General features: G+C 42.9%; 1 protein-coding gene and 1 non-coding gene across 2 annotated transcripts in view; one reads left to right on the forward strand and one right to left on the reverse strand.

Annotated features, from left to right (window-relative positions):
• The window catches only part of CRTAM (cytotoxic and regulatory T cell molecule), a 27501-nt gene extending 8500 nt beyond the window's left edge, over nucleotides 1-19001 (forward strand). Inside the window, exons 3-10 of the mRNA XM_040483344.1 lie at nucleotides 2871-3023; nucleotides 5233-5376; nucleotides 6307-6468; nucleotides 10637-10717; nucleotides 12718-12801; nucleotides 14304-14450; nucleotides 16678-16764; nucleotides 18465-19001. Coding sequence (XP_040339278.1) covers nucleotides 2871-3023; nucleotides 5233-5376; nucleotides 6307-6468; nucleotides 10637-10717; nucleotides 12718-12801; nucleotides 14304-14450; nucleotides 16678-16764; nucleotides 18465-18595 — 989 coding nt within the window. The 3' untranslated portion in view covers nucleotides 18596-19001. The remainder of the gene's footprint in view (nucleotides 1-2870; nucleotides 3024-5232; nucleotides 5377-6306; nucleotides 6469-10636; nucleotides 10718-12717; nucleotides 12802-14303; nucleotides 14451-16677; nucleotides 16765-18464) is intronic.
• On the reverse strand, nucleotides 907-1015 carry LOC121035691 (U6 spliceosomal RNA). The gene has a single exon (XR_005793029.1). It is a non-coding gene; the product is annotated as a U6 spliceosomal RNA (small nuclear RNA).
• Nucleotides 19002-25825: the final 6824 nt, after the last annotated feature.

Below are 25825 nucleotides of genomic sequence, written 5' to 3' on the forward strand. Positions count from 1 at the left end.
CCCCCCCCCCGTCCCCCCCGTCTGGAGCCAGCTGCTTCGTTTTCCATCTGAGCAGCTCAAAGTCACATCACAAAACTCCCTTCCCAATATCTCCTCTTCTGCTGGCCTCAGCACAAAAGCAAGGTCGCCGAGCAACTGACAGGACATGCCGCTTTGGAAAGGAGGACAGTCATTCCTCCTTTTCACAAGCACACAATGAGCCCTGGATGCCTGAGATGGAAGGGGATTCTTCCCCGCAACCCCCTCCCCCGCCCAGTTTTATTGAGATATAGTGGACATGTCACCCTGTATTGATGTGTACAATGATCTAGTATTATGTATGTATTTCAGAGCAATTGCCACAGTAAATCTAATTAACATCCATCACCGCACAGTCACAATGTTGTTTTTTCTTAAGGAAAGGGATTTTTTTACGTATATTTTTTCATTTTGAGAGAGAGGGAGAGAGAGAGAGAGAGAGAGAGAAAGCCAGCAAGCAGGGGAGGGGCAGAGAGAGAGAGAGAGGGAGAGAGAGAATCCCAAGCAGGCTCCACACTGTCAGCGCAGAGCCCCACTTGGGGCTCGAACTCGCCGACTGTGAGATCATGACTTGAGCTGAAATCAAGAGTCAGATGCTTCACAAACCGAGCCACCCAGGTGCCCCAAGGAAAGGTGTTCTTAAAAGTCTATTTAGTTCATCTCTTTGGGCAGAATTTTACTAAACCCTCCCCTAGATAATGAGACAATTGCATGTCTCCATTTAATATTCTCAGCTGCCAAATACTTGGAAAAGTCTCCAAAACAGCAAATTGCATTCTGCCTTGTAAAAGCAGAGCCCCTAAAAACTTAATATGCTATGAAACATTTTTTTAATTTTTTTTTTAAATATGAAATTTATTGTCAAATTGGTTTCCACACAACACCCAGAAAAATATGGAATGCTTCACGAATTTGCAGGTCATCCTTGCACAGGGGCCATGCTATTCTTCTCTGTAGCTATGAAACATTTTTTAAATATCGCTGTGTTCGGGGCGCCTGCGTGGCTCAGTTGGTTAAGCATCGGACTTTGGCTCAGATCATGACCTCACGGGAGTTTGAGCCCCGTGTCGGGCTCTGTGCTGGCAGCTCAGAGCCTGGAGCCTGCTTCGGATTCTGTGTCTCCCTCTCTCTCCGCCCCTCCCCCACTCATGCGGTCTCTCTCCCTCTCTCTCTCTCTCTCTCTCAAAAATAAACATTAAAAAAAATCTTTAAATATTGCTATGTTCAATGTAAAATAACCACATATTTCAAACTAAATCAACTATCAATACTAGATTCCAATAAAGTAGATATTGGTTGTTAAAAGTTTTGAGAGAAAAACTTTGGGTAGAGATAATTGCCGTTAAATCACGCTTTCTCTGGTTTTGGCTTGGTTTTTGGCAAACCAGGATAAGATGGGCACTCCCCAGTTTCTAGCAGAGTACCTTGACTGAACTCGGTGATGCTCAACTGGGGGTCATTCTTGCCTTCCAGGGGACATAGGGCAATGTCTGGAAAGAATTCTGGTTGTTGTAATTGGGGACAGGCAGGGGCACTGGCATCTAGTGAGTAGAAAGGCCCGGGTTGTTGCTAAACACCTTATAATGTACAGGAGGGCCCCCACAACAAGGAATTATGGACTCAAAAGTCAACAGTGCTGAGGCTGAGAATTCAGGGGTTCTAGCCCGGGTAACAGCAGTGTCCCAGGACCTACAACCATTATTTCAGATGAGAGACAACCTTCCTTGGGCAGCCATTCAAAGCACAACTATTTTAGGTTTGTTTGTGTTACAAATCTAGAAAGAAAGCCCCGGGAGGGTGGGGGGGGGGGCGGCGGTGGAGAAGGAGGGGAAGGAAGGGAAGGAAGAGAAAACCACTCATTTCAGGAGCCTCTGATTTGCTAAGGGACCTACGGCCTGAGATAGACATCCCAGGTCAATATAGAATCAAACCAAACAGAACAAAAATAAAAACAAAAACCACTTGCTAAAATCTTTAGGAAACTTCAAATAATAACCAACCTCTAAAAAATTAAAAACAAAAGGGGCGCCTGGCTGGCTCAGTTGATAGAGCATGCAACTCTCGATCCCGGGTTATGAGCTCGAGCCCCACGTTGTGTGTAGAGATTACTCAAAAATAAAGCCCTTAATGGGGCGCCTGGGTGGCTCAGTCGGTTAAGCATCCGACTTCAGCTCGGGTCACGATCTCACGGTCCGTGAGTTTGAGCCCCGCGTCGGGCTCTGGGCTGATGGCTCAGAGCCTGGAGCCTGCTTCTGATTCTGTGTCTCCCTCTCTCTCTGCTCCTCCCCCGTTCATGCTCTGTCTCTCTCTCTCTCAAAAATAAATAAACGTTAAAAAAAAAAATTTAAAAAAAAAAAAGCCCTTAAAAAACATAAAAAGAAAAAGCAGCCAACTGGCCTAATGACTAGCCATGCACTGATCTTCCATTCTTCACATCCTTTGTGACAAGACAGCCTCAAATCAATCAGATTTCAAGGAGGTAACTACAATGGGGCATTTTTCATAATGTAAAAAAAAGGGGGGGGGAAGGGGGGATGTCATCCTCCTGCAGCCTGAACCCTTCACCAGCACAGGGTTAATGTCAGTTAATTTCATACACCTGCAAATAAAGCGACCGGTTTATCTCACGGATCCCAGTAGCAAGATATTTTGTTTCCTAAACGAACGTGGAGCTTTTGAGAGGCATCCAGCTGGTAACACCAGAAATGTGGAAGGCAGCTCAATCAAAGATGTGACATTTGCTCCGTCCACGTGTGAAATTCAAAAGCCATTCCTGTGAAGAACCAATGGGCAGAGAGTCTGTATTCATCTGCTAGTTTGCTTCCTAACAGTTCCTTTGCCTTCTTGTCCAGCTTTAAAAAATCCCAAATACCAGCTTCTGCATCACTCCGCCCATCAGCTCTCCATCCGCGTGCTTAATGTCAGCCAGCAAGATGAAGGCGTGTACAAGTGTTTACGATACGGCAGCTCCGTGAGAACAAAGGAAGTAAAAGTGATCGTGACAGGTAGGTGGTTGACAGCCAGCACACCCAGCAGGGGAGCGACGGGCCTCTGAACAGGACACATCATGCTTACGCTTAACATCTGAGTTTAGAAACAGCGCCTGTAGCAAGGCATTTCCTAGGGGACCTCTGCCATCCTTTGTCGAAAGGAAGCAGAAAGGAACATGTTGACCGGCGAGCTCTAGATTAAAATGTGACTTTGTGAAACGTGTCTCTGGCATCAGCGAAGTTTCCTCTCTGGGGAAATTAAAAGGAAGGAGAATTAATATTTGATGAGCCACGACTGTGTGCCAGGCACTGTACTAAGCTCCTGGGAATCAACAAGGGATTAGACACAATCCGTGCCCGCCAGGAGTTGGCACGCTAGTTTAGACAGGCAAAGCAGTGTGTAAAAAAAAAAAAAAAAAAAAAAAAAAAAGTAGAACCTTACGACTGCATAGCCTAAGATGGGATGAATTCAGAGGTGACTGCACTGGGCAACGGCTCACATCCTCTGCCCAAACCAGTCCCTGTCTGCCAGTGAGAGGTGGGTTGGGAGACGAGGATAGGAAGTAACAGCGTCCAGATCGCCGGGGACCTGCCCAGTTCTGTGGACGGTCAGCTGTGTTCAGCCTGAGTCTTACTGTCTTTACTCTTCCGATTTTTGTGATGGAACAGATCAATTCGAAACACTGCTTTCTGTCGATCTCTAAGTGGCATAATTCCACATATCCCACAAGCGGATTTCTTAGACTTCGGTTGAATTAATACAGCGTGGTGCCTGCAGGGTAACGAAGTATCTGGGAAGGAATGGCTCCCTTCGGGTTTTAAGAACCAATGTGACTCACCCACCTTACTGGCCACCCCTCGTGGCACTCTGGCTCACGCTGCTTGTGTGCTCTTCTGGGGTCTTAGAACTCTCCACACGTACCTCTCTCGCTGCACTTAATACATGATCTTTCAACTGACAGTTTAGGGGCTGAGTCTATCACCGGACTATGAGCTCCTCAAATAGCTAATTTTTTCATATGTGTACTGCCGGCATCCAATGCTGCACGCTTGGGGCTGACTTTACCATGTTTCGATAGCAGACAAATCAGCAAATAAATGCGAAAGAGTAGGGTTCTGGACCAAAGTGTGAAGTAGAACGGGAAAGAGGAAGATGTTAGCCTAACTAAAAATCACACTTGCCCCTTGAACCACACAGGCTTGAATTGTGCCGGTCCACTTACGCGTGGATTTTTGTCAATAAATACAGTCCAGTCCTATAAATGTATTTTCTCTTCCTTATGATTTTCTTCACAGTTTCTTTTCTCCAGCTTATTTTACTGTAAGAATACACTATAAAATGCATAGAACATACAAAAACGTGCTAACCAGTCGTTCATGTTATCAGTAAGGCTCCCCATCAACAGCAGGCTTTTAGTTAAGTTTGGGGGGAGTCAAAAGTTATACAGAAGTTTTTGACTGCGCATTGGTTGAGGGAGGTGTCAGTACCCCTAATGCCCACACTGTTCAAGGGTGAATTCCATTCCCAAGACAGGAGTAGGAAGAAAAAGGACAAATGGGTCCTTTATAAAAGAAATGCACCTTTTGGGGTGCCTGGGTGGCTCAGTCGGTTAAGCGGCCGACTTCAGCTCAGGTCACGATCTCGCGGTCCGTGAGTTCGAGCCCCGCGTCGGGCTCTGTGCTGACTGCTCAGAGCCTGGAGCCTATTTCAGATTCTGTGTCTCCCTCTCTCTGACCCTGCCCCGTTCATGCTCTGTCTCTCTCTGTCTCAAAAATAAATAAGTGTTAAAAAAAATAAAAAAAAAAAAAAAAGAAAGAAAGAAATGCACCTTTTGATGTAAGGAGGGGACGGAACTAACTTACCTGGGCGTGAATCATACACTCGTGAAAGTTTAGAACGGAAACAGCCATAAACCAACTCCTTTCATGTCACTAATCAAATACAGTCATTTGTCAAAGGCAAAAATTGCTGTTGAAACACTGGGGATTTTCAGGGACTAATCATACACTGGGTAACAAACAATGTGACTACAGCCAAGGTAGCGTTACAAGTACATAAAAGCCCTTTAACAGTATTCTGGAAAAGTTCGAGCAAAAAAAAAAAAAAAATCCCATTATTGAGACCATACGCTACAATCATCCCTACAGATGATCAGACTCCGTGCTTTACTGGGATACGTAGACCAGCTAATTAAGCATGAAAAAAAAAACAATTTTCTTCCAGCAACTCCTTCCACACCAATCCTGGAAGCTTCAGTTACCAGAATGCAAAATGGAAAAGAACATGTTACGCTTAAATGCTCCACCGTGAGAAGTAAGCCCCCTCCGCAGATAACTTGGATTTTAGGGAACGACATAGAGCTCTATGGTAAGTAGGGGAGATGGTTCTTTCCTCCTTTGTTTTCCTTCCTACTTACATTTCCAAGGAAGTTTTAAATCCTCTGGCGCCCTCTGGTGGCACCAAGTGCCAGAAAACAACATTCATTAATCCATCAGTTCTTTTCCAAATTATCTTTATAACCAATCGATACTATGCCTTCATCTTGAAAACCTACCACAAATAATATGATTGCCTGTTTGTGCTTAAAACAAAGTAGAAACCTAAAATAGAGTCTTTATTATGGCTTCTTAAAATTCAACAAAATTTCATAAAACAGGAAAACAGCTATTACCTCAGCATGACTTGTTTAGCAGACACAAAATTGAAAATACATTTACCACAATGCTTGTATATTGGAACACTTATAAAGTGCAGTACCCTCAGTGACCGATAAAAATATCATATGGTACCAAAGAATCTGAGCTTTGATTAGACTGAAGCAGCGTTCAATTGACTAAGCAGGATAACAAACTGTCACAATTGGGACCTGTTTACGGTTTGTGTACGTTGTAACACAGGTTACATTCAATTTTACTTAATCATAGAGAGATTCATTCCAATGCCAATTCTACATCATTCCAAGACCTCTCCATTAATTTGCCTTATTCGTCCAAACTGAGTAAAGTCGTGGGTCTTTGTGTTTGACAACATCGGGCTGCCCTTGTTGTAACCACGATAAGCTTTGGATTTTTTTTCCCCCAGTAGTGGTGGGTTTACAGAAACCTATTCATTGTTATTCACCTGCTCCCCTCTGTGACTAGGGCCACGTAGGTACAAGGGAGTTGGCTGAAGTCAGAATGAGGTTAGAAGTCTAACAGCTTTGCCAAGAGGTCAAGGCCATTGGTCTCTGAGGGAACCAAACCACCCAATGGTATTAAGTAGCCACAACTTCAAACACCTCTTTAACTCGCTCCATAGGTGAAACCCACCATGAATTTGAAACCGATGGGAAGAAATGTAACAGCAGCAGCATCCTCAGAGCCCACACGTACAGCAAAAACTCAACAGTGGACTGCATTATCCGACACAAAGGTCTACAAGGAAGAAAACTGGTGGCACCATTCCGATTTGAAGATATGGGTAAGAGGGATGAATGATTGCTTTTAATCATTTTCAATTTACCTTCATAGTACACTATTGAACAAAATTAAACGGAATGGGAAAAGTCCTTCAGAGTGAGATTGCAGTCAACAAAGCTCTCCTTAACAACAGATTCCTTTAATGATTGAAATTTCTCCAGCTGGGCGTCAGAATGCGACCGTCCCAACGTTGGGAACCCCAGTTGTGCACAAAGCCTAGCAGAGCGCCATATGCAAACAGCATCATGCCTGCTTTTTGATAATAACCGCTGACATAACTTGGCCTTGAATCGTTTGATTGCACTCATGATTTTGAAGAGGTTATCTGAATCATACCCAAAAGGAGATAATTGCCGTTGAAATAAATCTAAACTTGTCCATATCATTTTACGTTAATATAAAACACTCACACAGTCAAACTAAGTCATGGTTACTCTTTAGATTTCTTTTGTTATGACCGTTCTGCGGATTTTAGTTTAACCAGGTTAACATTCCGAGCAGAACAGATAACAAACGAAACGTCACATCGTAACTGTGAAGAGGAGTCGCCTCCATTTTTCTAGTGGAAAAATGCATTCCTTCATCAAATGCAAAAAAAAAAAAAAAAAAAAAAAGTGATTTCAAAACTCTAGAAAATTTTTAAGTCAAGAAGTATCTAGTAAGAGGTAGCATAAATCACAAGACTCTGACCTTCGTTATTGTATAAAGTACCTCTCAGTGTCAGAAGAATTTCTGAAGTACAAGGATCCACTCACACTAGGGAAGGAGGAAGCTGTTAGATGAGGACACGTTTGCTGAAAAAGCTCTTTGGGAAATTACTGCTAATGAAAGGCGCTGGCGAAGGAGAACACCATGGTGGGGAAACTGCATGCTGCCCCGTGGGGGCTGCCGCTGCTGTGGCTGACAGGTCCCCCCCTCACTACCACAGGCTTTCCACCAGTCACTTTCTCGTCAAACCAAAAGTAGCAAGTCTTGAGGAAGTTGCATTTAGAAGACTTAAGCCCCCGCAGACACAGCTGGGTACTATAATCTGACGCAAACATTCCTACCTCCTGATGACTCCTCCCCCTCCAGCCTCTGCCGTCAGTGGAGCACAGCGCATGCGCGGGGGGGGGGGGGGGGGGGGGGGGGGGGGCTGCATCAGAAAGACATTCAGAGTCTTAAATAAGAGAACCAACCAGGTCGAAAAAAAATCTATGTTGACTTCTTCAGCTATTGTTCGGGCCACCTACAAAACTTTACTCTTGAGGGGAAATCACAGTTTCTTTCTCTTCCATTATGGCCGTAGTTCTCTACGACTCAAAATCCTAGCCATCCAATGCTTCTAACAGTAATGGGATACGACTTGACTTTTATTTATGACCTAACGGTCGACTGTTTAGCCCCCACTGCCAGATCTTCATTAAGTATTCAAAGAGTACTTCCAGTATCAGCTGTTGGTGGCTTCCATGTGTTTATGACTTTCCCCTGTGGCAAGCTACTGCATGGACGTACAGATCCTACACCCATTTTGTTCATCCCATGAGTTTTACAAGGTGGATTAGTGTGAATGCTTTAAAACACACTTACAAGGGGACGTCTGGGTGGCTCAGTCCGTTAAGCCTCGGACTTCAGCTCAGGTCACGATCTTGCAATCTGTGTGTTCGAGTCCTGCGTCAGGCTCTGTGCTGACAGTTCAGAGCCTGGAGTCTGCTTTGGATTCTGTGTCTCCCTCTCTCTCTCTGCCCCTTTCCTGCTTGTGCTCTCTCTCTCTCTCTCAAAAATAAATAAACATTAAAAAAAACATTTTTTGATAAAATAATTTTACAAGTAAGGATTCCGACCCCCTTCATCCCCACACTGCATCGTAGGACTTGAGAAAATGAACATCAGGCAAGCACCATATCTGGAGGGGGGCAGGTACTGGAATGAGTAACGTCTTCCTTTGAAAAACTCACAACGCAATGCTTGGAGAAGGGAAACAGGACAGGAATAGATCAGGCCACCTTCACAATGATTTACTTCATCTTTTTAGTATTCCCAATGAGGAATCTTGATTTCCTGTTACTTATCTGGAGGTGAGATAAAAACAAAAAACTTGAGCGACAGTTCTCACACTCACCGATTGCAGGAACCCTCGACACTCCTACAACTATTTGAGGACCCCAAAGAATTTTTACTTACGTGAATCGTACCTGTCCATACTTACGCATTAGAAATTAAAACTAAAAAAAGTTGACTTATTTAAAAAATGAATCCACTACATATACATAGAAATGACACACTTGTATAAAAAAAAACAAACAAAAAACCTGTATTTTGCAACGCCAAAATGTTAGCGAGGAAAATGGCATTGTTTCTCATCTTGAAAATCTCTTTGGTATCTGGTTTCATAGAATTAGGTTCTCATAATTTCAGCATTTATTCTCTTGCGATATGTTGTTTTGCTTGAAATATATACAAAAATACAGCCTCCCACAAATACGTAGTTGGGAAAGGGAAGATGATATTAATAACTTTTCAGATAATTGTGGATATTCTTCTTTGGTACTATACTAAAACTCAACAAGAGGTGACTTCTTAAAGGTTAATTGCTATGTGGACTCTGGAACCCTATCAATGAACTTTTCATGCTCTTGTTACATTAAAATTCTTTGAACAGATTTGCACTTTGGATAAATCTTTTAGCCAGGCATGATTTGCAGCATCATGCCTTGGTCATTTGGAAAATATCAATATATCAATATATTTTGAACATTTGAAAGTTCAAAACGGAAATGTGGCCGGTGCAACTCAGTAAATTTTTAATATTAACTTTTATTAATTTAAACTTAAATAGTGTAGCCCGTGTGTGCTGTATTGAATAGCACAAGTCTATAACATTCTAACCAAGCAGGGACAGAAATCATAAAGCACCAGTACCCATTTAATCAAAATAACATTTGGTCTAACTGAATCTACTCACCAGCTTGTTGACTGGGAGAACAAATCAAAGTAAACACAAACTCATGGGTGCGTGTATATCTCCTGTTCTGTACAAAAATATATAATTATCTGAATCCACACAGTATCACATACAGTATTCCAGAAGATCTTGATCATTCTTGATAATTTTTCTATGTGCCCCCAATATTTCCCATATACTCGTCTTATAATTTGCCTCCAGGATTTCCGTCCTACTAGCTCTCAAGCTTTTTCTCTCCTTTCATTGCTAGCAGCTGTCTTTTCAATGTTCCCTGACATCTTTGTGGTCACAGAGTTCATCTTAGCCTGACAGTCTAAATTACTATTTCTCTATTGTTTCCTTAGTGGTGGTTCTTCCTCTTCTCAGAGCTCTCGCATGCAACTCTGGCATTTGTATCGTTTCCAAAAGTTTTACATGTTTAAGAAAAGAAACGTTCAAAGCCATTAAATAAAAAGCTGAGAAGCACTCACAGATTCCAAAAAGACATTACCTACCCGTCACGTATCCCTATTTATAAAATTTCAGGCACCTTTCCTATACACCCACTGGTTGCAGGACTGCTCAGGGGTCAAATCCGCGCTACACTGAATGTCTGGAGACATCCCTATACATTGTTTTATGTTATACTGTAAGCATTATGTTTTATAAACAGCGAAGCGTTGGGCTGAACGTGTTGTGTGAATGAACTCATTAATTCTCACGTACACACAAAAAAACCTCCCAAGGGCAAAGCTTAGCATTTCCATTTTACAGGTAAGAAAAAATTGAGCGTTCAGGAGATTAGGCATCTTGCTCAAACTCCCTCAGCACAAGCCAAGTCAACAGCATTGGAATTCGACCCACTCCGTGACTGACTCCAAGGCCACCTAACTAATAAATAAGGAGGGAGATAGGTGAATGCATAGACAGACAGACAGAGGGGCAGGCAGGTAGATGGAAACCGAGAGAGAAAGACAGCGAACACCCTCTGCCTATTATTGCCAAATGTAGCACTCCAAGTCCAGCACGCTGCACTTCTAAGCCAGGCAGCTTAGCAGATGGGCAGCCAGCAGGATACAGATTCAAAGACCAGAGCAAGAGCTGCAGAATACGTAGCGCTGAGGTTTCTGCAAAAACCTCCACGAGCAGGTAGCAGCCAAATACATTCTCCAACCTACTGTACTGAGCACAATGTGGGTAAAACTGCTCTCCGTGGTTGCAGAATTCTGTTTTTCCCCTTTCCTAGTTACTGATCGAGAGACAGCTTCAGATGCCCTGGAGAAAAACTCTCCATCGTCTGCAGACCCTCAGCAGCCCACTAGCACTGGTAAGTGTCAACCCATTAAAACTTAAGACCAAAAAAAAAAAAAAAAAAAAAAACATCATGCCTCCTCGGGAAGGTCACTTTTCCAATTCTCAATTTTCAGATTTTTAAAAAATTTTAATAAGACTATGCAGGACCCCCTCTGCTGGTTCCAGCTTTGTGGTAGAATGTTCCCTTAGTTGGGGGCGGGGGGGCTTCAGGGCCACTAATGCCTTGTAAATTCAGTGCTATGTTGCTTGATACACACACACACACACACACACACACACACACACACACACACACACACACACAATAGTGACCTTTGAATTTCCTCTATGGTAAAGGGCAAGGTTGTATTCATTTACGGAGAGACTCGTTTCATTGTTTTCTCATCCAGAACAGACTAAACACAAAATAAAGACTTGATTTCAGCAAAGGGCAAAGAAACAGGATCTGGAGATTTGCTGCTCTTAGTCACAGAAGAACAAAATCACCTTTGAAAACACCTCAGTTACTTGGTTGTCAAGAACTCGGATAGTTTTTGATGACAGGATTGAACCCTAAACGCAGAATTTAAAAAGCCTGAATGAATTATAACCAACTTTTTAGACAGTGAACCCATTGGGGGGTTAACTGTGGGGAATAATCACGTGTTTATCTTTGTATTTTACTAGCGTAGTATCTGGCACTAGGAGGTACTCCGAAAACGCAGTGCGAATATATACGTGTATGAATACATTCATTTGTTATGATGTTTTGAGCAAAACAGCCTCAGCCAGAAAGGGCAGAAATTCCTACGTGTCCTCTTCCTATTTCAAATAGTGTGTCTCTAATAATTTCATTTGATGGGATAAATGTTTTCGTATCATTAGCATGTATGTTCATGGTTGAGTATCAGATTGTATTTTTCTACAACTTTTATCTGGAATAATATTTAAAAAGTCAATGTTTGGGGTTTCTAAACACCGATAGAAGCAATATGTACCATACGGTTTTTTGAAGGGCGATGGAAATTGAAAATAACCTGAAGTGGAGCGGTCACATCACTTGCTTTAATAATCCAATTTTTTTAAACGTGTTTAGAATCGACTTGTCTTTAAATTGGCTTACGGAGTTACTAAACAACCCAATTTTCTGCTCTGCTTTTTCATATAGAACCGAAGATTTAATATGGTTTCTAAATTTCCTTTCAGCTTCCAATTCCTATGATTGTATTACAGTTAATAATAGCCATTTTCAGTAGAATGGGTGGTCTCCTTCCCCGTGGGATCCACACAGTGGCGCTGTGCAATGGGCTAAAAAAGCAAGAGACTAGGTTGGGAGGGGGAGGCGGGGAGGTGGGAATAGGCAGGACGAGCAACAAAATCAGAAGAAGAGATCTCTTATTTCTATGACTTCTCTCACCTGGCAAAACCATCACAGAGCACCCTGCTTCTAAGGGGGAGAGGCCAGTACAGGTTTGAATGACAAGGGAGCCTATTTTTCAACATAAAAATCATTGCTTTCCAGGCTGCTAGCTTATCCTTCCATAAAGCTCGGGATGCCACCCTTCAGTGTTCTGTTGTTATCTTGCACCTTTCTAACGACCTTCTCGCTCACAGGCCTGGTTCAGGTGGGAAGCATAAAAGAACGGTTTAAATTGTGCATTCTGAATTTTGGGATAGGCTCTGTCACTTCTTTGCTGCGTGACAATTTACTTAGCTTCTCTAAGCCTCTGTTCAGAGCTGCCGTGAGAAACATACTAAATGCTCAGTTTCAGGCTTAGCACAGTGTTCGGTCAACATGTATCTTTAAAAAATAAGGCAAAATGAGCCTGGCCATTTGCAACTATTTTTGGGAAAAGTCAGTAGTTCAGAAATAGTCTTGTGTTTTGTTTGTTTGTTTTGTTTGTTTGTTTTTAAGTCGGACTACTTAATTTGGTTCCCAAAGATGCTTTGCTGTTTGGGGATTAGTATGTGTATATACACGCTATTCACAGAGAGTCAGATGTATGTATCATGTCTTAACTTCTTTCAACTTAGTTGCAGTAGTGGAAGATTCTAATACAACAGAGATTGACAAGGAAGAGAAAAACCAAACCGCTCAAGATCCTGACTTAACCACTGGTAAGTGTCCCCTACAGCATTTAGAATAAACACTTGACATTTTAACCTCTGAACCAATAAATCCAATGGCCTTTTTCTGTCCCTACTTTCCTTGACCTTTTTATTGGTTAATCCCTCCCTTGTTCCTTGACTTAGGGTCTCCCTGGCTTCCCTGACATACTCTGCCTGGTCCTGTCACTCTTTGCTAATCAGTCCTTCTCTGTGTCCATGAGCTAACCTCCCTTCCTCCTCTGGCTTCATATATGTGGATATACTTCTGACTTTACTTCTCTATTCTTGATTCCTCCCTTAATTCTTAAAGGGTTTACCCCTCCCCAGGATTGTTCCTATTGCCACTACGCAGAAGGTTTCCATACCTATGCTTCCAGAACATTCTCTGGAGAATGAATCCCTATTGCATTCCACCTCCTACATATCCCATGGCTGGATTTTCTGCCATCTCTTCAAACTCAACATCACTAAAAACCGAACAGCATCTTTTCCCATAAAATCAGCTTGTCCAAACCATCACACAAGCCCCACACCTTGGTGTCATCCTTCACTCCTGCGTGTGTACGTACACACACACACACACACATAAAAAATCAGTCCGTCTCCAAGGACTTTTGAGTCTTCCCTTCCAGATTTTTGTCTACTATCACTGCCACCTCTCTGGTCCAGACTCTCATCGTCTCCTGCACAGTCTTGTGACTCGCTGGAGTTGTGATCATTTTTAAGACTCTATTATCGAAACACCCCTCTGCATGCTTCACACCTGTGTTCACAAGACCTCTGCGGCTCTCACAGTCTACGGGGCAGAACAGGACCCTCAAACCTCCCATAAAGCGCACTCTGACTTCTGTTTTATTAATTTGTTTCTACAGAGAGAGAACTATGCCCTAAAGCACAGAGATTGTGTCTAATGAGCTCCAAGCAGCTCCACACGTAGCTGGTGCTCCTGAACTGCTTGTTGTTAGAGGGGGCAGGACATTTGGGCAAAATCAGAGCCGGCTGAATCCGAGTGTGAGGTTTAGAAAGATCTTCAAGACCTCACCTCGTTGATCTCCGAATGCCTTCATGGAGGACTACCTTTAACCAAGCCAACATTCATGAATGTTCGCTGCATTTGCATAGCTTTTCACACTCCTTAACAACCTCTCTTGCTGCTTAACCACACGTTGCTAAAAAACTCATTTCTTACAGCTCACTTAAATCCCCCGACTCTAATCTAAATCAATATTCTTGCCTGCGTTCTCTAGAAATGAAAAATCACAGCTTCACTACCTACGGCACATAAGAGCGTTTTTCCAATCACCTCACAGAATGGCCTTGTTTGTCTGTCCGCCTGTTGGCTTGTCTCTGGAGAATAAATAATATGAATCTCTTTCCCTTCAGGTTAAAGTCCTCCGTCTTTTTGTCTGAGTGGCCTATCCGCCTATCTGACATTTGGGAAGCAGCCTGCAAATTCCTCAGGGGCGGAAGCAAACCGACCTTGAGCTGAATTCGTCTCATTTGCCTTACAGAAACAAATCTTCAGTATGTGGGGGTGATAAGGAGGAAAAATGGCATTCTGCTGCTCACCCTGGTCTCCTTTCTCATCTTCATACTCTTCATCATCGTCCAGCTCTTCATAATGAAGCTTCGGAAAGCACACGTGATATGGAAAAAAGGTGAGCGGCGGGGGAGCTGGTGGGGGGCTGCAAGATGCAGAAACGGTTGGCCAGCCAAAAGGAAATTCTGCCAACTTAAAGCTTTTCTGTTAGATACTTCAGCCATCTGTTTGGGAAGTGTTGTCACGCAAATACACCATGGTCTGTTTCGTAGTAAACACAGGATGTGCAATCTCCAGGGGCTCTAATCAAAGAGCGTATAACCAAGAGAAAATAGAGTAGCTCCGGGGATTGACATTAAATTATAAAAGCTGCCATTCGCAAAAGGACGCCAGGCGGAAAACACATTCATTCATATACTCTATTCATGGAGTACCTATCATGCGCAGGGCGCGGTTCCAGACACTGGGGATACCTCTGTCAACAAGATCCCTGCTCTCAAGGAGTTCATATTCTAGGGACGGTCAATCAAAGGTTGAATGTATACTGTCTTGGTTGTGCTCTTACTTTGTTTCAAAAAAAAAATTTTTTTTTTAATGCTTGTTTATTTTTGAGAGAAAGAGAGAGTGCGTGAGGGAGCATGCACGCAAGAGGGGCAGGGGCAGAGAGAGAGGGAGACACGGAATCCGAAGCAGGCTCCGGCCCCGAGCTGTCAGCACAGAGCTCGATGCGGGGCCCGAAACCCACGAACCGCGAGATCATGACCTGAGCCAAAGTCAGATGCTTAACGGACTGAGCCACCCAGGTGTCCCAGTTGTGTTCTTACTTTGAAATAATGCAGTCAGCCTCCCTCAACCATAATATGTTAGTAATTTTTGCTAAGCATTCTGGTTTAAAAGTTATCAATGGGGGGGAAAAATATATATATATATATATATAAAACATTATAATAGTATTATATATGCTATTATAATAGTATTATATATACTATAATAGTTCATACAATATTATAAAAGTATCATATATAATAGTAAAATAGTATAATAGTATCATATATAATAGTATTACATAAAGATTATTATATATATTATGTATATATGTAATATATGTATAATTCAGCCAGCATGTAATATATATATATAATTCAGCCTATTGAAATGCATAGATTCAACACATATCAGGGCTGGAAGGACTTCAGAAGTTATCCAGAGTAACTATCTACTCAATTCCTTCTATAAATGTGTACCAGGGTGATATCCCCTCTTTAATTCTGAGTGATTATTTAGACCTGTGTTGCCCAACAGAGTAGACACAACATGGCTATTGAGCACTTAAAATGTTGCCAGTTGCTTTCAAGATGTGCTGCAAGGATAAAATATACACCCCACTTTGAAAACCCAACACGGGGGCACCTGGGTGGGTGGCTTAGTTGGTTAAGCGTCCGACTTTGGCTCAGGTCATGATCTGGCAGTTCGTGAGTTTGAGCCCCGTGTCGGGCTCTGTGCTGACAGCTCGGAGCCTGGAGCCTGCTTCAGATTCTGTGTCTCCCTTTCTCTCTACCCCTTGCCTGCTCACACTCTGTCTCTCTCTCTCTCTCAAAAATAAACAAACATTAAAAGAAAGTTAAAAAAAGAAAACTCAACACACACACAAACACATTTCTAATAATAACATATTAGATCTACTAGGTAAATAAAATATAAATTGTTAATAATTATTCATTTTACATACTTCTTTTTGCTTTTTCAACATGGCCATTAGAAAATTTATAAAATTACACATGTGACTTGCATTACGGCGTTGCTGGCCCAGGATCATTTAGCGACATATGGCTCCAGAACTCATTATGTCCCAAGGCAAAATACACTACCTTTTTGAATGGTTCTCACCCTCTTAAAAGTACAACTTCCGGTTTGATGTCACTCTCTCTATATATTCAGCTGGACCAACGTTCATCATAATTAGACCTAGAGACAAAGTCTGGCTTTTCGGCTGTACCTGCGCAACAGGCAAATGTCATCGTATAGTTGCAAAGTCCCCCCGTTAATGCTTCACCCCCATGGTTCGTTAAGGCCTCCTGGAATCATTCCATCTCAAAGAACAATACTTGATTCTAATCTGTGGTCATTTGATTTCCACAACTCTTACACTGCCTAGCACAGTGCCTGCAGGAATCATAGCAAAGAACAAAAACAATTCTCTAAATGAATGAGGGCATGATGTATGGGACGGGCAGGGGTAAATCCACTATTGTGTAGACAGAAGGATCATCTTATTCAAAATACATTTCTACACATAGGTGATGTGTGACATCAGAAACTAACAACACAGTTTTCTTTTCTTGCAGAGAATGAAATTTCAGAACACACGCTGGAAAGTTACAAATCGAGGTCAAATAATGAAGAAACATCATCCCAAGAGAAAAAGGACCAAAGTGAGTCACCTACATGACCTAAAACTTGAAAAATGAGCTTCATTAATTTGTTGTCTTGAAGGAGGAGGGTGAAACGCCAAGTCTGATTTTTAGCACTAGAAAGTCAATCACCTAAATTGTCTTGTGTAGCACATAAGTGCATCTTCCAAAATGAAAAGTAGAGACCATTAAGTTCCTTTGAGAAGCCATCTCTGTGTCCTGACTGTCACACCCAGACACACCCGTAGACTGTACGTCCCTCTTGTGCTGAGGGGTATCTCACAGACACCTTGACAGTCCAGCACTTCCCGCACCAACTGGTCATTTTTGATGTGTTGATTTAGCCACCACAGTACTCCTTTGGGTGGTGAACAGCTGGGTTGATCTCAGTGTGTCCTCAGATTCTAACACAGGGCCTGATGCGAATGGAGTGTTTGACAAATGTGTGTTGAATAAATGAACACAAGGCTTAACTGATTCAAGCAGAAATGTTTGGGGGCTTTTGGAGCACTCCATTGCAGTTTCCCAAGCAAAATATGTTTCCAAAGAGTGAAAGGAAGGGTCTAAAAGGAGAGAGAGAGTGTGTGTGTGTGTGTGTGTGTGTGTGTGTGTGTGTGTGTGTTTGACAAAAATCCAGTAGACAGCAACCAGCAATACGGTAAAGAATCTTACACCTTCCAACCGTTTTGTTTCCTCCATGCAAATTAACTTCCTCCCCCTGCCAAGAGTTGCAAGACATGCAGAAGAGCTTTGCTGCTAGTTTCTAATGGTTTTATTGAGGTTTTTGTAGGAAGCCAGTCTTTCACAACACCTCTGCCCTTTTCCTGCTTTGACCCAGTAGGGTGTGAAGTGGGAAGAATCACTGACTGGCTGGGAGAGGGGAACAAGAGGGCAGACTGTGAGAACTGGGGGTGTGAGGGGAAGTGTGTGTAAGGTGCAGAAAGTCTGTTGTATCGCATGTGTTTCTATAACGTCAATGTCTGTGTACTCGACCCGCAAGTAGGAGAATAACGTCAGTATGAGGCGTAAGTTGGATTGTTTCCTATGCCAATTTTCCCAAGTGAGGGGCACTAGAACAGTGGGCGTTGAATTGTAACTTTTAGCAGGAGAAAAAAATGCCCTGACCTCAGCTGCTAAACAAGCAGAAAGCCTTTTGCAACTCAACTTAAGAAAATGAGTACTTTCACTCAGGGCTCCCTCCCCAGAAAGGTCCAATCCCAGGGGCTTGCCACAGAGGTGGGAGGTGGTACTTCCCCCTGGGCTCCAACCTCTACGTCCATCCTCCTTCCCTTGGCTCCCTCAGACCTGACATTTCAACTTCACTGTCTTCGCTCACTTAAAAAGCATCCTCTAGAGCTGTCTCCAGCCTCTGTGTATAGTTAACGGGCTTTGAGTGGTCCTGTTTCCCGTAAGCCCTGTGACTTTCAGTATAAAATTTGCCAAATGCAACGTGGGTTTTTATTTGTTGGGTTTTACAGCAGAAATGTCTACATATTTTATTTCAGGTTGGTTAGCGTATTGTTTACGTAAGACTTTTTAAAAATCAGACTCTGGCAACGCATTCAGACCATTTATAGGATATGCACCCATCGGTTTCTGATTTGATGTTTAAGACATTAACATATGGACCTAACAAGACCACGTGCAGTCAACGTGTCCCAAACGAACGGGTGCACTGTTGTTCAAAAGGAATGTTCATCTTCGACCTGCTTTTCTTTCAGCTTTCCACTCGAAGAGCTACATGAACTACATCACACGGTTGTACTCTGAAGCAAAAACAAAGCGGAAGGACGATTCACGGAGTTCGAAATTCAAAGGAGAGCCCGCTCATATACCAGAGAGCATCGTGTAACGTTCTTTGCAACAGCAAATATTGATTTCGGTGCAGCTGCCTCACAGTGGAGCAGCCTATGGGAAGGAGCATAATTAGGGTCACAAGAAACAATATACTTTGAGTGCAATGCAACATGGTAGCCTCCCGTGGCACACTGCCCTGGATTCAGGGCTGTGAAATGAGTACCAGACCATGGACACAAAGCTTCATAGTTTAAAAACAAAACAAAACAAAAAAAAAAAGAGAGAGAGAAGAGAAGAGGAAAAGAAAAGAAAAAAGAAGAGCAAAAACCTATCATGCCTGACACTACTTCAGAGAAGGAGGAGACTCTTAAGTCTTGGAGATCAGGGTTGATTGGGCCAGCTAGCATCTTACCATGAAGGGAAAAGGAGTTTTTAGATGCTGGGCTTAAGCAGACTACTTTTAAAAAAAATTTTTTGGGGGCGCTTGGGTGGCGCAGTAGGTTAAGCGTCTGACTTCAGCCAGGTCAGGATCTCGCGGTCCGTGAGTTCGAGCCCCGCGTCGGGCTCTGGGCTGATGGCTCGGAGCCTGGAGCCTGTTTCCGATTCTGTGTCTCCCTCTCTCTCTGCCCCTCGCCCGTTCATGCTCTGTCTCTCTCTGTCCCAAAAATAAATAAACGTTGGAAAAAAAAATTTTTTTTTTTAATTTTTTTTTTTTATAAATCTTTCCTTCTGATCGCCAAATACAAACTTTGGGATGGAAAGGACCTAAAGAAGGCCTCCAATCCTAGGAGCTTACTTTCAAGAAGGGCTTTAAGAAGATGTAGCTTTAGTTCAAGGCGGGCCCAAAGATTCGATTTTCGAAGGTTTTCTTGCTAAATCACAAGAGCGGACCTGGCCAAGTTTTCACCAGGACATTTCATTACAAAAACATGTACCAAAACAACAACAACAACAACAACAACAACAACAACAACAACGAGTTTAACTTACTATGACCTAATTAATGCTTTAAAAAATTATTTAATAAAAAGCTGAATGTTTTTCTAGTGGTTGTGGTCCAAGTTGTATTTCCTCCTTTTATTTTACCATGGGAAAGGGACAGGTCTTCCCCACCCCCCCATCAGTTTATTTAAGATATAGCAAACGCTGAATAGCATTCACTTATGACATTTCTCATTATTTGGACCTGAATAAACTAATTCTAAAATAATATCTCCCCACCCTATCACACACACTCATATTATGAGTTTATAATTTGTTACAGAACCAGATACAGCTGTGATCTTTTTTTCTTGATAAAAAAGAAAAATTAAGTAATCTGTTCACCCAACGTGGGGCTCAAATTCATGACCTCGAGATTAAGAGGTGCATGCCCTCTGACTGAACCGTACAGGAGCCCCCCAAAAAAATGTTTTAAGAATGATAAAATTACTGAAAGGTGTAAAAATAAAACAGCATTTTTCTTTCTGAACCATTTGAGAGAGTCAGTTGACATGCTGCCTACCACACCCCAAACACTTGCATGTATATATCCTACAAGCAAGGACACTTCCCCTGTAACTACAAGGTAACTGACAAAAATCACAAAATTAACATTGATAGATTTCTACTAACAGTCTTCAGACTCAAGTCTCTCCAACTGTCCAGAGGATCCAGAGGATCCAGTTGAGAACCACTTGTTTCATTTTAGTCTCGTTCAAGTTTACAACAGTTCCTCAATCTTTCCTTCATGTTCGTGATGTTTTCAGATACTTTTGAAGATCGTGGGCTAGTTTATTTTGCAAACTATCCCTCAGTTTGCCTTTGTCTGATTGTTTTTTCGTGATTAGCTTCAGGTTATGAAACTTTTTTTTTTTTTTCAACGTTTATTTATTTTTGGGACAGAGAGAGACAGAGCATGAACGGGCGAGGGGCAGAGAGAGAGGGAGACACAGAATCGGAAACAGGCTCCAGGCTCAGGTTATGAAACTTTGACAGGACTGTCACAGGAGTGAGGTTTTGTTTCTCTCCCGCATTTTATTCACCCCTTTATTGATGATGTTTACTTTGATCACTTGATTAAGGCGGTGTCAGCCAGACCTCCCCACTGCAAAGTTACTCTCTCCTCCCATGTAAACTAATATCTTGTGCAGAGATGCTTTAAAAATATGTAGAGGGGCGCCTTGGTGGCGCAGTCAGTTAAGCGTCCGACTTCAGCCAGGTCACGATCTCGCGGTCCGTGAGTTCGAGCCCCGCGTCGGGCTCTGGGCTGATGGCTCAGAGCCTGGAGCCTGTTTCCGATTCTGTGTCTCCCTCTCTCTCTGCCCCTTTCCCGTTCATGCTCTGTCTCTCTCTGTCCCAAAAATAAATAAACGTTGAAAAAAATTTTTAATAAAAAATATGTAGATACCTATTCCTCATCCCCTTCCAAGCTACTCATTTATTTATATCTGTATGGACTCACAGTTTCCTGTTATCTAAGGAGTCACAATCTGTTACTAGTCTCTCACTCACTGGGTTATAATGTTACCCTCAAATTAATGTCTTGCTAACTGGGTGATCAAATTGTGAAAACGGGCTTTTGTGCCCTTCTTATCGTCAGCCTGTGAGCACTTTCTTCCTTTCTGGTACAAAATAATTCCACGCTCATCTTAAACTTTTCCTGCCTCAGCCCTGTAAGGAGCCATTTCTCCGAGGATCCCTGGTTCCTTTCAGTGGAAAGGGATATGTAGAAGCCAAAACATAGGGGCGAGGTGTACTCATTGCTTTGGGGCTATCATCGTTCTCAAGTCATCTCAGTAGACAGAGCTAGGAAATATATGAGAAAGTATGCATATAGTTGCCCCTTGAACAACATTGGTTTGAACTTCCCAGGTCCACTTACACACGGTTTTGTTTGTTAAGAGTGGGCAGCAAAAGCCAAAGGGCATTTATTTACAGCTGCCCACGCCAGTTCCAAGACCAAATTGAAGACGACTGGTGGAAAGGTCACGCCTGCTGCCTGTGAGCACAATGGGGGACCCGCAGTGGCCATGAGCAACCCCCAGAAACCCCGGACCCACCCCTTCAAGTCCTCCATGATCTGGATTCCCTCTTGGTGCTAAGGTAGCTGGGACTGTTTCTATTGCCCTGCTGCCTTTGAAGCAAGAGACCAAACTAAGGTGCCAACATTACAGCACCATGCAGAGCAGAGGTAAGCAGACTTAGCCAATCGTCAGAATCACCTGAGAGGATTTCATAAAACAGGGACTCCCAGGTTTGTCCTCAAAGAACTGGTCATGGCAATCCCAAAGACAGAGCTTTGGGATTTGCGAGGTTTTTTTTTTTTTTTTAATTTTTTTTTTTTTTAACATTTATTTATTTTTGAGACAGAGAGAGAGCATGAACAGGGGAGGGTCGGAGAAGGAGGGAGACACAGAATCCGAAAAAGGCTCCAGGCTCCGAGCTGTCAGCACAGAGCCCGACGCGGGGCTCGAACCCACGGACCGCAAGATCATGACCTGTGCTGAAGTCGGACGCTTAACCGACTGAGCCACCCAGGCGCCTCGGGATTTGCAAGTTTTTAAAGCTCCCTGAGTGATGCCAGTAGAGGAAGGTGCCCTGTTGTAGCATAAACCAGAATTTTCCAAAGCATAGCTAAAGAAGATGTACTATCATTAAAGCTGAACTAGGAATAATATTTCAAAATATTATATTCTGGAAGCAGAGGGACCTTATGAGACATCTAGTCCTAGATGTACAGCTACACCCCAACACAAAGGCCAAACACATTCTGTGGACAAAGAGCATCCAATCTGTACAGTGCCTAGCTCAAGGGAAGTTTCTTAATTTAGATTTGGCAAATAGCAGAGGGAAGACAGGAAAATTAAAGATTTCTGGGCTCAAATAAGTTTGAAAAATGCTGAACACGGGGCGCTGGGGTGGCTCAGTTGGTTAAGCATCTGACTCTTGGTTTCAGCTCAGGTCATGATCTCAAAGCTTACAAGCCACGTTGGGCTCTGCATTGACAGTGTGAAGCCTGCTTGGAATTCTCTCTCTCTCTCTCTCTCTCTCTCTCTCTGCCCCTCTCCCGCTCACACACATGTGCACACACTCTCTCTCTCTCTCAAACTTAAAAAAAAAAAAAGCCAAACACTTTAACTCCCCCACAGAGGTGATGCCTATTAGCATAGCAAAGGCTCTGACAAGCCTTCTCATAAAGGAATCTCTTAAGTTTTATTTAACCCAGCAAAGCTCAAACTTAACCATCTAGAGCAATTCATGATGGCTGCCCACCCAGTGACCTTTTGCCAAAGTCTTCCTCCTTCCTAACGGATCTGTGATTGTGTTCCAGTACCTACCCCACGTTATTATGTAGTCCTGTGCTTTAGGGTAGGTGAAACTCACCCCCAGCCAAAAAGAGAAATTTATGATTGGTCCGAACCAGTCACGGTCCCATTCCCCTTGTTGGTGGTCAGTTTCTACTTGGATACATAAAACAAGGCTGGCCATTGGGACTTATCTGGAAGCTCCTAGCAGGCTTCTGGGAAAGCTGTTTCTTAATGATAAAAAGAGATGCTCAGAATGAAAGGATCTTCTTCACCCCCAAACATTGTCTTAACTGTGAGTGATGCTTGGAATGGCTACGGCCATTGTGAGCCCATCAAGGAATCTGAGCCACCGTGGTGAGGATGCCAATTTAGAAAAGGAACAAAATGACAGGGACTCTTTGATGATTTTGTTTAGCTGCTAAATATTTCAGAACTTCTCGAGATAGAAAGCCCCATAGTGTTATTTTAACCAGGTGAACTGGATTTTTTATTTAAAAACAATTTTTTTTAACGTTTATTTGAGACAGAGAGAGACAGAGCATGAATGGGGGAGGGTCAGAGAGAGGAAGACACAGAATCCGAAACAGGCTCCAGGCTCTGAGCTGCCAGCACAGAGCCCAACACGGGACTCGAACTCACGGACCGCGAGATCATGACCTGAGCCGAAGTTGGCCGCTCAACCGACTGAGCCACCCAGGTGCCCCAAGGTGAACTGGATTTTAAATTACTTTCAGCTCCAAAATGGGGCATCTTTTGATGTACAAAACAACTGTTTTTCGAAACGTTAGTGTAAGTAACGCGATTTGGGAAAACACTGATCTAAGAGCTTTCTTTTGTACGATAGACGAGGCCTCAGAATAGCTCTCTGAGGCCCAGAAAGGTTTCCGCGGTCATCAAAGACCACACAACTGATTAGTAAGACGGTGGGGATTGGAACCTTGATATCCTGGCTCCTAAAGAGACCAAAACAGGACCCTGCTCCTCTCCTTAACATTTCAGACCAACAGAGGACTTCATGCTCACATCTTCTTGCTCGTCGGGAGATGGAGCTAAAGAACAATGGAGACATTCCCATTTAACGATCCTTCTTCATCTTGGGGAACTAAAAGATGAACTTCTTCATTTTGGGGAACTAAGTCAAAAGGATGCTTCTATTACTTTCTCAAAAATGACTGACAAACAAACAAACAAACAAACAAACAAAAAAAACCCCACCAAAAACAAAAACCTCAAACCAAATTTTCTGGCTCCAAGCATCATTTGTACCATCTATTATTAGGTAAACAGAAGAGAGAGCAAAATTATACTATTGAACTGAAAACTGAATTGCCCATCATTCACAAGTCCACTAATTTAACCTAACAACATCATCTCTTGTTACTTCCTCTGGTTGAGGTCATGGTAATTTGCTATATTTATAATGGGGTTTTGATCTAGATGAAATGTAGTTCTATTTTTACAGCGCCACACCTTCGAAGAGAGAGCTTTTTTCCTTCCTGTGATGCATTCATGAGCAAATGTGTCGTCACAGATCATTACTCTAGACCTGGTGAATATGTTAATTCTTTCTTACCTTTTCTGCTCTACATCTGATTTTTTTTTTTTAATTTTTTTTTTTCAACGTTTATTTATTTTTGGGACAGAGAGAGACAGAGCATGAACGGGGGAGGGGCAGAGAGAGAGGGAGACACAGAATCGGAAACAGGCTCCAGGCTCTGAGCCATCAGCCCAGAGCCTGACGCGGGGCTCGAACTCCCGGACCGCGAGATCGTGACCTGGCTGAAGTCGGACGCTTAACCGACTGCGCCACCCAGGCGCCGCAACATCTGATTTTTAGATAGAGGCAAACCCAAAAGCAAGGCAGCAAAAAACATATTCTCCCCAAATGTCTCACAGTTTACCTAAAAAAAAAAGGGTGGGGTGGGGAGAGATATGTTGCCTAACTGTAGAAAGATCTAACTTTGTGAGCCCACCCTATATAGGCATTTAAACAAAGAAAATTCTGCCAGGTCTTCTGCAAATCCCACGAAACAGTGGGTCACAATTTTTCATTAACACAGAACATGTCTTTTGAATTGGGTCCTCATCCGTGAAATAAAAATTGTATCTCTTTGGAAAAATACTAAACTCTGGGATTTCCAACGTCGTTTGAGGAAGGCTAAGCCTCAGTTATCCAGACCAAATTTTTTAATGCAATTACCCCCTTTACCGGAGACAAACATAAAACAAACGAATATTTCTCTTTAAAATGAGAAACTGCTCTCCCTCTTTTGCTTCCCTCTAATTCCTTATTCCCAAATTGTGGTTAGTTGGTTTTGGTCACGAATAACCTATTGGATCGTCAATTTCCTCACCTGTAATGTGAGGATAACAATTCTCCTCACAGAGGATTAGTGTAAGGATTAAATGAAATGAGATAATACCAGCAAAAATGTCTAGCCCAGTATTAGACACATAATAAATACAAAACAAATGTCAGTGTTTTTCTCCTCTTTCTTTTTTTTTTTAAGTTTATTTATTTTTGAGAGAGAGGGAGTGAGCAGGAGAGGGGTAGAGAGAGAGAATCCCAAGCAGGCCCCACACTGTCAGTGTGGAGCCCGACTTGGGGTTCAAACTCAAGAACTGTGAGATCATAACCTGAGCCAAAATCGAGAGTCAGACACTTAACCGACTGAGGGGCCCAGGCTCCCCTCTCCTCTACTTTAGATTGTCTTCTGCTTGTGTGAGTCTGAGACAACGGCATGGAGACCACAGAGTCTCGGTGTCCTTCCTGGGAACACCCGACAACTGAACATGTAGAATTTTAACTTCAAAGCTAACAGGGCATGGGGCGCCTGGGTGGCGCAGTCGGTTAAGCGTCCGACTTCAGCCAGGTCACGATCTCGTGGTCCGTGAGTTCGAGCCCCGCGTCAGGCTCTGGGCTGATGGCTCGGAGCCTGGAGCCTGTTTCGATTCTGTGTCTCCCTCTCTCTCTGCCCCTCCCCCGTTCATGCTCT

The sequence above is a fragment of the Herpailurus yagouaroundi genome, unplaced genomic scaffold (genome assembly GCF_014898765.1).
Source record: "Herpailurus yagouaroundi ecotype Mexico unplaced genomic scaffold, PumYag 161, whole genome shotgun sequence".
NCBI classification, from domain to species: Eukaryota; Metazoa; Chordata; class Mammalia; order Carnivora; family Felidae; genus Herpailurus; species Herpailurus yagouaroundi.